Genomic DNA, 11088 nt, shown 5'->3' on the forward strand with positions numbered 1-11088 from the left:
TACTCTTTGACGATGGTTAAAGAAAAGGGATGGCCCAAAGAGAAGAAAGGAAAAGGACCAGAGGGAAATAGAAGGGCAGGGAGAAAGAGACCCAGACCGTGAGAGACTCACAGAAAAAAAAAAAAAGAGGAAAAGACAGGGACAGAGTAAAAGAAAGAGGCACAGAGAGAAGAAAATGAACAGCGTGAGAAAAACAAGCAGACAGAAAAATAAACACGCCAGAAGAGTAAGTTTGGAAAGAAAGACAAGACCTAGGATACTCTTGACCTCCAAACTCTCCCTGAAAAATGAGAGACCTTGGAATCGAACATTCCCTCTGCTAAAGGAGTTTAGAAGCCCCCGATAAACTTTCTCTCTCTGGTTGACCAGACAGCCAGAGAGCCTCAGCTCACTTGAGGACTAGATGCTGCCTATCAGGAGCCCCTTCCCGCAGGGTTGGTGCTGTGGGTGTCAGCTAGTCCCATTCCTGGCCTCGGGGACTTGGCGTTCCTTGGAGGAGGGAGAGTAGCTGGCTGGTCTCCAGTGACGTGTACCTCTTGGAGTGTTAAGCTGTGTCAGGGCAGCCAAAAGCTCTGAGGTTGCTGCTTAGCACTTGTTCTTAGTTTTGGTGCCACCAGCCAGACCAGCCCCTCCTAAAATGGGGCTCTCGGGACTTCTGTCAATACTGGTACCGTTCATCCTCCTGGGGGGTGTCCAGGAACCTGGGCTGGTTGAGGGGTTCTTCAGTAAGTATTGGGGACTCAGTCCTCCCAGTGGAGAAATGGAACTCAGCTGGGAGGAAGGAACAAAGAATTCTACCCCTGAGAAATGCTTTCCCCCACCTCAGCCTGGGATCTTGGGCGGGATAGAGGGGAGATATTTGGAGTTTTCTTTTCAGGTAAGATGCCTCCGGGAATGCAGGAAACAGTCAGTGGCAATTGACACCCCCCCCCCACCCACCCACACCCCCACACCATCATTATGAGAGGAGATTTCACTTCCTGAAAGTGCCTGGACCTGGAGCTCATGAAACAAACTAAGGGAACTGGGAAGCTTAAGGGTCTTTTCCATATGAAAGGCCACTCCCCCTAGCACTACCCTTCCCATTGCAGGCCCCAAAAGTCTTCCCACACCCACAGGGGATCCTTGCCTTTGGGGTAAAGAATGGTCTCTGGAAGTCCCTTGAAATGCTGAAATATGAAGACCCTCATAATTAGCAGCTAAAACATACAGAGCATTCAGACCACAGTGGAGCCATACTTCATAGGTTCAAATCTTGGCTCCACTTCTTAGCAGCTGTGTGATGTTGGGCAAAGTTCTCCTAACCTCCCTGTGCTTTAGGTTCCTCTGATATAAAATGTGAATATTTTTATATTTTATCTTTATTGTTGAAAGTACTACAGATGTCCCTTTCCGCCCCCCCCCCCCCATTGACCCCTGCCTGCCCACTCCTGCTCTCCCCCCACCCCCAGGCCTTCATGGAACTACTGTCTGTCTCCACGGGTTATGCATATATGCATATAAGTTCTTTGGTTAATCTCTTCCAGTCCTCTCCCCTTTCTCTGAGAATCATCAGTCTGTTGCATACTTTTATGTCTCTGGATCTGTTTTTCAGTTTATATTATTTATTAGATTTCACTTATAAGAGAGATCATGTGATATTTGTTTTTCTCTGACTGGCTTATTTTGCTTAGCATAATACTCTCCAGGTCCCTCCATGTTGTCTCAAAGGGTAAGAGATCTTTCTTTTTTTATAGCTGCATAGTATTCCATTGTGTAAATAGACCACAGCTTTTTTATCCATTCATCTACTGATGGGCAGGCACTTGGGCTGTTTCCAGATCTTAGTGATCGTAAATAACTCTGCTATGAACATAGGGTTACATACATTCTTTCTAATTGGTGTTTCAGGCTTCTTAGAATATATTCCTAGACGTGGGATCACTGCATCAAATGGCAGTTCTATTTATAATTTTTTGAGGAAACGACACACTGTTTTCCATAGTGGTTGTACCAGCCTGCCTTCCTACCAGCAGTGCACTAGGGTTCCCTTTTCTCCGTATCCTCGCCAGCACTTGTTTGTTGATTCAGTGATGGTAGCCATTCTGGCAGGTATGAGGTGGTACCTCATTGTCATTTTTTTGTTTTTGTTTTTAATGTGCAAATTTTTATTTTAATTACTCCTATTTGAAGGTTCTTATTTTTGGACAACAGCAAGGCATTTCATTATCCACTCTGTAAAGGTTCCCACAGGGCAAATGCACATTATTCTCACGACTGTGTTTTGGAGTGACTCGGTGAGTCAGCAGATTCATCATCAATCCACCTCACCAGCCCTTTGTATCTTTCTACAACGTTGAAGCCAATACGGATTTAGGGGGCACTGGTCAGCTTCTTCCAAGTGCTTGTTCTAGGCATGCAATCCACTGGCAGGATCGAAGTCCAAATATGTGTCTAATTTCGTGTGCTAAAGTCTTACAGGACTGAAGCAGCAAAACACCAGTCTTACAGGACTGAAGCAGCAAAACACCGAGTAGCCACTTGAAGATTGTTTTCTGCGACACCTTCACATTGCCTTCATAGCCTGAGCTGTAGAAATCACTGCCATATCTGGCAAAGCTGAATATCCCCACACCATCTGTCAGAGAGGCCTGTCCAAAGACAACACTTCAGGAGTCTCTTGGGTGAAGACGAACCCTTGTTATTCCCGCAACACAGAAGTCATCCTCAGGTTTCTTCTTTTTTAGGAACTTCAGGATGTGCCCTGCATGTATTTGAAGGTTTTGTATATTATCATTGACTGTAAGGGAACAACTCATTGCAGAGACAGGAACTGGTTCTAGGCATTTTACTGTCAAGCCATAGAAAACTGCTTCACAGTAGCCCTTGAGCCATTTAATAGATTTTTCACTGATAATTCTGGTGTTTCCTAGAGATCCAGTGCACTGTATATAAATACTGTGTTTCTCTGGAGAAGGTGTCTTTCTGGAAGGAGCATTTGAAAACTCTTCAAGGTCTTGGGGAGGCTCAGGATGAGAGGTGATCCAATCTGAAGGAGAATGCAAGGTAATGGGTCCAAAGAGATCACTGGCTGGCTGGAAGTCTTCGTTCATCAAACACCACTCTGCAGCATCCACCTTCTCCTACTGGGACACAAGCACTGGGTTCTTTGAGATGAGAGCTGTTCTAAGTGTCTGTTCCGAGTGCCATACCATTTTCATAATGACAGGTCTCTTCCATTCACAACATGTTTTAGATAGAGCTTTCATCCTTCCACCACGAGGCTCACAAGAACAGGCGTGTCAGGGCCTGGTCTGGAAGGTGTTGTGCGGGGGTGCCTTCACCCCGCACCCTGCCTGGCCTGGGCAACACCAGACCGCCTGCCTACCACAGTGGCCCCTGTGCACTTCTCCTCATTGTGGTTTTAATTTGCATCTCTCTGAAGATTAGTGACGCTGAGCATTTTTTCATATGTCTCTTGGCCATTTGTGTGTCCTCTTTGGAGACGTGTCTATTGGGTCCTCAGCCCATTTTTTAATTGGATTGTTTGTCTTCCTTTTGTTGAGTTTTATGAGTACTTTATGTATTTTGGAAATTAACCCCTTTTCTGAGGTATCATTGGTAAACATGTTCTCCCATACAATGGGTTTTCTTTTCATTTTGATGCTCGTTTCTTTTGCTGTGCAGAAGCTTTTTACTTTTATGTAGTCCCATTTGTTAATTTTTCCCTTTGTTTCGTTTGCCCTAGCTTCTGTATCAGTGACCATTCTGCTGCCTGAAATGTCTGATATTTGGCTGCCTATGATTTCTTCCAGGATTATTATGGTTTCACATCTTACATTTAAGACTTTCATCCATTTTTTTAGTTTATTCTTGTATATGATATAGTTGGTGGTATACTTTCTTGGGTGTTTTTTTTTTTACATGTCCAAATATCCCAATTATTGAAGAGATTGTCTTTACTCCATTGTATGCTCTTGCCTCCTTTGTCAAATATTAATTGAGCATAACAGCTTGGGTTGATTGCTGGGTTCTCTGTTCTGTTCCATGGATCTACTAGTATATGCCTGTTCTTGTGCCAGTACCAGGATGTTTTGATTACAGTGGCTTTGTAGTATAGTTTGATATTGGATATTGTGATCTCTCCAACTTTGTTCTTCTTTCTCAAGATTGCTATGGCTATCCAGGGTCTTTTTAGGTTCCATATGAATTTTTGGAGTATTCTAGATCTGTGAAATATGCCTTTGGTATAGTGTCTTCATCTGGTTTTGGAATAATGCCAGCCTCATAAAAAGAGGTTAGAAGTGATCCTCCCTCTTGGATTTTTTGGAATAGATTGAGGAGGATAGATGTTAGTTCTTCTTTGAATATTTGGTAAAATTCCCTTGTGAAGTTGCCTGGGCCAGGGCTTTTGTTTCCTGTGAGTATTTTTATTACTGCTTCAATTTCATAAGTTGCTATCAGCCTATTCAGGTTTTCTGATTCTTCCTAATTCAGTTTTGGAAGATTATATTTTTCTAGGAATTTGTTCATTTCATCCAAGTCATCCACTTTGTTGGCATATAGCTGTTCAAAGTATTTTCTTACAACACTTTGTATTTCTGTGGTGTCAGTTGTCACTTCAACTCTTTAGTTTCTGATTGTATTTATTTGGGTCATCTCTCTTTGTTTCTTTTTTCTCTTTTTTTAATCCTCACCCGAGGATATTTTTCCATTGCTTTTTAGAGAGAGAGAGAGAGAGAGAGAGAGAGAGAGAGAGAGAGAGCTGCATGTACTCCTACTGGGGCTGGGGAACTTGCAATCGAGGTACATGCCCTTGACCAGGAATCAAACCTGGGACTCTTTGGTTCACAGGCCGACACTCTATCCACTGAGCCAAACTGGCCAGGGCTCTCTTTGCTTCTTGATGAGTCTGGCTAAAGGTTCATCAATCTTGTTTATCTTTTCAAAGAACCAGCTCTTGGTTTCATTTATCTTTTGTATGTTTTTAAGTCTCTATGTCATTTATTTTCACTCTGATCTTTATTATTTCCTTCTTTCTACTTGCTCTGGGATTTTCTTGTTCTCTTTTTAATTCTTTAAGATGTAGGGTTAAATAGTTTATTAGAAATTTTTTTTGTCTCTTGAGATAGGCCTATAGTGCTATGAACTTCCGTCTCAGGACTGCTTTCGCTGTGTCCCATAGATTTTTGGTTGTTGTGTGTTCATTTTAATTTGATTCCAGGAAGTGTTTTTATTTCTTCATTGATCTCATTGGTAACCCATTCATTGTTTAATAACTTGCTATTTAGCTTCCATGTGTTTGAATGTTTTGGGGTACTTTTATTGTAGTTGATTTCTAGTTTCATGCCATTGTGACCTGAACAGATGCTTGATATGATTTAAATCTTCTTGAACTTGTAGAGACTTAGTTTGTGTCCTAACATGTGGTCTATCTTTGAGAATGTCCCACGTGTACTTGAGAAGAATGTATATTCTGTAGCTCTGGTTGAAATATTCTGTTAATTAAATCCATTTGAGCTAGTGTGTCTTTTAGTGTCCCTGTTTCCTTGTTGATATTTTGTATGGAAGATCCATCCAGTGATGTCAGGGGTGTTAAAGTCCCTTACTATGATTGCTGTCAATCTCTCCCTTAAAGTCCTCCAGAAGTTTTTTGTTTGTTTGTTTGTTTTGTTGTTGTTGTTAATCCTCACCTAAGAATATTTTTCCATTGATTTTTTTTTTTAGAGAGAGAGTGGAAGGGAGGGGGAAAGACCGAGAGAGAAACATCAATGTGAGAGAGACACATCAATCGGTTGTCTCTCACACATGCCCCAACTGGGGCCAGGAATTGAGCCTGTAACCCAGGTACATGCCTTTGACCAGAATCAAATCCAGGACCCTTCAGTCCAAGGGCTGACACTCTATCCACTGAGCCAAACTGGCTAAGGCCAGACGTTTTTAAAATATATTTGGGTGCTCCTATATTAGATGCATATACGTTTACCAGGGTGATATCCTCTTATTGTATCAGTCCCTTTAGTATTAGGAAGTGGCCTTCATTGTCTTTTGTTCTGGCTTTCATTTTGAAGTCTATTTTGTCAGATGAGTATTGCTACCCCAGCTTTTTTTCCATTTCCATTTGCCTGGAAAATTTTTTCCATCCCTTCACTTTCATCCTATGTGAGTCTTTTGTTCTGGGGTGGGTCTCTTGTAGACAACGTATATATGGGTGACAAAGCTAGTAAAGCAATTGGCAGGTAATATGTTTTCTTATCCATTCAGCTACCCTATGTCTTTTGATTGGAGCAGTTAAGCCATTTACATTTAAGGCTATTATTGATAGGTATTTATTTGTTGCCACTTTTATTCTTTATGCCTGTGCTCCTCTCTCTCTTCTTACAACAGTCCCTTTAGCATTTCTTGCAGTGCTGGTTTGGTGGTAATAAACTTCTTCAGCCTTTTTTTTTTCTATGAAGCTCTTTATTTCACCTTCACTTTTGAATTATAGCCTTGCTGGATAGAGTAGTCTTGGATTCAGTCCCTTACTTTTCATTACTTTGTATACTCATGACACTGCCTTCTGGCTTGAAGTGTTTCTATTGAGAAATCAGCTAGAGGTCTAATGGGAGCTCCTTGTAGGTAACTTTCTGTCTCTCTCTTGCATCCTTTAATATTTTTTCTTTGTCTTTAACATTTGGCATTTTATTTATGATGGGTCTTGGTGTGGGTCGTTTTGGGTTCACCTTGATTGGGACACTCTGTTTCTTGGATTTGTGTGACTTTTTCCTTTACCAGGTCAGGGAAGTTTTTTCTGTCATTATTTCTTCCAACAGGTTCTCTATTCCTTGCTCAGATTCTTCCAGCACCACTATGATGTGGATGTTGTTACATAGTATGTTGTCCCAAAGCTTCCTTCAACTCTCCTCCTGCTTCTTAATTTTTCTTCCAATTGCTGCTCTAAATGGGTGTTTTTTTCTATCCTGTCTTCTAATTCGCTGATTCAGTCCTCAGCTTCTTCCAGTCTACTGTTGATTCCATCCAGGGTATTTTTTATTTCAGCTATGTCATTTTTCATTTCTGATTGATTCTTATTGCAGGTCCATGCATCCAGGTGGGCCATGTGTCAAGATGGCTGAGTAGGATGTGCACGCTGCTTGTCAAGGCAGCAGGGTTGGCCCTAAAATGTGAATATTAATAGGGCTTACCCATAGAGTTGTCATGAGGGTTAAGAAGAAAAATACAAGTACATAGTAAGCACTTCATTAATATTAGTTATTATTATTATGCCTGAGGCAGCCTGCCCATTGCTTTACTAGCTTTGTCACACAATCATCAAAACAATCATAGGCAAATAAGGGAATAGAGGATCAGAGATGGTGCCTGCCATACCAAAGATTGCACAAAATTCAGAAGCTCGGCCATCTAACTCCAAAAATGGAGAGCTCAATCACCGAAAGCTCTAGCACCTCCTCCCACCCCACCCTCACTCAGGGAATGTCCAAATGCAGGAAGGCTAAGTGAACAGAACAGTCCTAGGGGAGAGTGTCCTTCTCCTTAAAACTTTGTGGGTGGTGGGTATAGCGGAGAAGGCTGAATTTAGGGAGTAGATTGTAAATTGTTAGGGGGTGGAGATGGGGGCAGCAGTGTGCCCATCATAAGCCCTCTGAAGATCACTACTTTCTGTGGACAATGAAGTGAACAAACTTCCCTAAGACTGCAGTGGTGCCCTAGACCTGGGAATGGTGTTCTGGCCCCTTCAGAGTCCTTTCTTCCCTCCCCTTAGACACGTGTCCCAAAATCAAAGTACATTGTGATACGAACGAAATAAACCAATGTCTAAAGAGCAGACAGTGCCCAGAGAAGATGAAGTGTTGCAACTTTAACTGTGCAAGGAAATGTTTAAACCTCAAACAAGGTAACTCAGAAATCCCCTGAACTATCCAATGCCTACACACCCTACCCCCACTTTCTGCCCACCTACACTGACATTACTAGACCACTTCCCTGGTTCACTGATGGCTGGTGTCTGATCAAGACTCTGGGTGCATCTTTTAATTAATACAAATCCTGGATTTGGAAGGAGGGGGTGTTGGGAGTCATGGGTTTTATTTCTTTTCTGTTCATATTTAGGTATGTGATGTGGGTGACGGAGTTTTTCCTTTATGGGACTTAGTTTCCCATCTGTAAGAAAGATGGGAGGGGGGAAGTGGCATTAGATCACATTGTCTCTTGGCTGCTTTTCTGTGATCCTCTGAGATGCCAAATAGCCAGTGAAGTCCCATCAAATGCCAACAGAGAGCCAGGTGATAGAATAGCTATAAGACACAGGTAGACGATTTTTATTTCCTGGTTGTGCTTTTTCTAGGCCTCTTTGTCTATATAAATCCAAAATGCCTTCCCTAACCACCTTTGTCCTCCTTCACTCTTTCCTCTCTGCTCATATAATTGAGCTCTAAAGAAGAACATCAAGGAGTACTCATCCATTCATTCATTTTACAAATATTTACTGGTTCCCCTGACACCAATGATAGGTCCACTTACTCAGTGTAGCCAGGGAACTCAGTAAAGTTTTTCCAGGTAAAAAGATCCACAATTTAAGACCTGTGAGATCTTAAATGATATGGTTCTGAAAAAAAACAACACAAAAACACACACAAAAAAAACCCTCTCTTTATTCCCCTTAGCACTATGTACAAAATATTTGCTCTATAAATGTTTTTTGAAGTTCAGGATACATTTGATTTTTTAAAATATTTTAAATTAATTTTTAGAAAGAGGAAGGGAGAGAGAGGGAAACATTGATATGAGAGTGAAACATGGATTGGCTGTGCCCTGTATGCCCCCTACTGGGGATCAGCTTGCAACCCAGAATGTGTCCTGACCAGGAATGAACCTGTGACTTTTCAGTGCACAGGACGATGCCCAACCAACTGAGCCACATTGGCGATTTTATTTTTTTTATTCATTCATTCATTCAGTGTGTGTGTGTGTGTGTGTGTGTGTGTATGTGTTTTACTGTGAACATTCCTGAAGCATCCACTCAGTGCCAAATTATCTACAAGGAACTGGTGTACCAAGATGACATAAGGCACAAATCTCACATTCTCATGGAGGAGTCAGAAAATACAAACAAATAATTACATAGAAGTGGCAAATGTGTGTGCAAGACTGAGAAGCAATACAGAAAAGCAAGGAGTGAAGCATGGAGCCAGGAAAGGCAACATAGAAGTGTTTGATGACTGAGAAGTGTTTGAATAATGAAAAGGGATGTACCTAGTGGGCAAGAGAGAGGTGGACATTCCAGGCATGTGCAAAGGCATGGAGGGGTGAAAGAGGCCACTCCTCCATGACTTTGCACATCTCTAAAATGTTCTCTAGGGAGGCAGGCACCCAAACTGCTCTACTCTGCAATCTCCTTGCAGACATATGCAGTTTGCCAAAGGTAGCTGGCCCCTGCCTGGCCTTCTTTCCACGCTGGTGGTATGATGAGGAAACTCAGGCATGCTCCAAATTCATCTATGGTGGTTGCCTAGGGAACAACAACAACTTCCAATCTGAATCTATCTGCAAGACCATCTGCAAAAAAAAGAAAGTAAGTCCCACAGGTCCTATTTCCCATGCTCACCTGGGCTACCCTGGGAGGTCTGGGTGTTGGCCGGTCTGTTCTAGGAACTTGGCAGGTTTGGGGCTGATATAACCAATTCAATCAGGAAGTAAGAATGCACCTTTGAAGGGGTAAGTAGAGGAAAAAGAGGGTGGGAAGGGAAGCAGTAGTCAAAGTTGGCAAGTATGAGATGAATAGAGGGTACATAGAAAGCTGAAGTGGTGAAGGGTCTGAGACCAAGTCAGAAGAAGGCCCAGTAAATAAGCCCAGTGCTTGGCACGAATCAGACAGTCACTCCAGGCCATTACTTCTCACCAAACCTCATCAACAATTCTCTTCCCTTTCCTTCTTAAGGTGATTATAGCTAGGACAACCACATGCTACATTGATGACATGAAGATACTTTTGAGAGCAAAAGGAAATACCATTAATTATGTTATTGGGAAAACAGACATAAACTGGGACTTTAATGGAAAACCAGAACATGTGATCACTCTCTGAGCCCCTGAAGTCACTCCACTTCTGTTTTCTCTTCCTGTGAAAAGATGCCAAATGATCTTATCTCAAACACTTCCACACCTTTCTTCTCTCTTTCTCTGGCGTATATCTTATCTCTATTTCTCCTAAATGCTAAGGATCCTGGCAAGACTTGCAACCAGGGGAGCAGTGGGCAGTGGCAGCGCATCCTGGCCTCATCCCCTGAACCTGTCTTCAAGGCTCCCTTTTCTCTGACTTTATAATGAGCTAACAGAAGCCCCACCTTGGCTCACTTCTGTCACTGACATTTACTTCTCAGTGAGTCCACACTGCCCTGCATGGCTCACTTCTTTCCTATAATGTTTCTATAGAGCCAAAGCAGGACACCACTTAGCCTCTCTCCTGTTGCTTCTTCTACCCTAAGCCCTTCCTTTGTTTCACTGTCCCCAGAAAAAACATACTCTAAAAATCACACACACACACACACACACACACACACACACACACACACACATGCAGATCTTACCTCTCTTTTTCCATTAACTGCAAGACTTAGTTCATATGGGGATTAAAGTCCAAGTATCTCACCCTTTTCTTTTCTGCTATCTCACAGGGTCGTGGTCTTAAGTAGGATAACCTAAGCTGAAACCACCTCCAGAATTTTGCTCATAATACAGGCTCTCTCCATGTGTGCTTGACTGATGTCCCATATTGGTTTTTGCTGGCCAAGTCTCCGCTGCCAAGACCTTGGCTCTTCCAAACACCAATCCCCAGGATTTGTTTATTCCTGCAGCTCAACTTCTCTTCAAATATAATGCCCATCGCCCTTTGACCCTGTATCTTCAACTCTCGGGCCCCCATTTATCCTTTGGAAGCCTCCAGTTTTCCCTAATAAAGTGCTCCGTGAGGTCTGATATCTCTGAGGCTGAATAATTCACATTTGCTCCCTGGTGCAGTTTTTGGAAAAGAGGTCATTGGATCTCCTGGGGACGTCAAAAGAGAGAGAGAGGAGTAGAAAAATCCTGCAAATTGAGAACTCTGGTGAC

General features: G+C 42.4%; 1 protein-coding gene and 1 pseudogene across 1 annotated transcript; one reads left to right on the forward strand and one right to left on the reverse strand.

Moving 5' to 3' along the window:
* Nucleotides 1–637: 637 nt before the first annotated feature.
* On the forward strand, nt 638–10673 carry LOC102442680 (WAP four-disulfide core domain protein 6A-like). The gene is made up of 4 exons (XM_023756266.1): nt 638–725; nt 7745–7876; nt 9384–9553; nt 10656–10673. Exons 1-4 carry the CDS (start codon nt 638–640, stop codon nt 10671–10673), a joined length of 408 nt encoding a protein of 135 aa, XP_023612034.1.
* On the reverse strand, nt 2156–3200 carry LOC102425557 (annotated as a pseudogene).
* Nucleotides 10674–11088: the final 415 nt, after the last annotated feature.

This window comes from Myotis lucifugus, unplaced genomic scaffold, assembly GCF_000147115.1.
Source record: "Myotis lucifugus unplaced genomic scaffold, Myoluc2.0 scaffold_90, whole genome shotgun sequence".
NCBI classification, from domain to species: domain Eukaryota; kingdom Metazoa; phylum Chordata; class Mammalia; order Chiroptera; family Vespertilionidae; genus Myotis; species Myotis lucifugus.

Excerpts from the sequence above, each read along its gene's own strand:
- LOC102442680 (XM_023756266.1), top strand. The coding sequence starts at position 638 with ATGGGGCTCTCGGGACTTCTGTCAATACTGGTACCGTTCATCCTCCTG. Across the intron at positions 726-7,744 it reads GCTGGTTGAGGGGTTCTTCA|ACACGTGTCCCAAAATCAAA; the intron begins GTAAGTATTGGG and ends CCCTCCCCTTAG. Across the intron at positions 7,877-9,383 it reads ATGTTTAAACCTCAAACAAG|ACATATGCAGTTTGCCAAAG; the intron begins GTAACTCAGAAA and ends ATCTCCTTGCAG.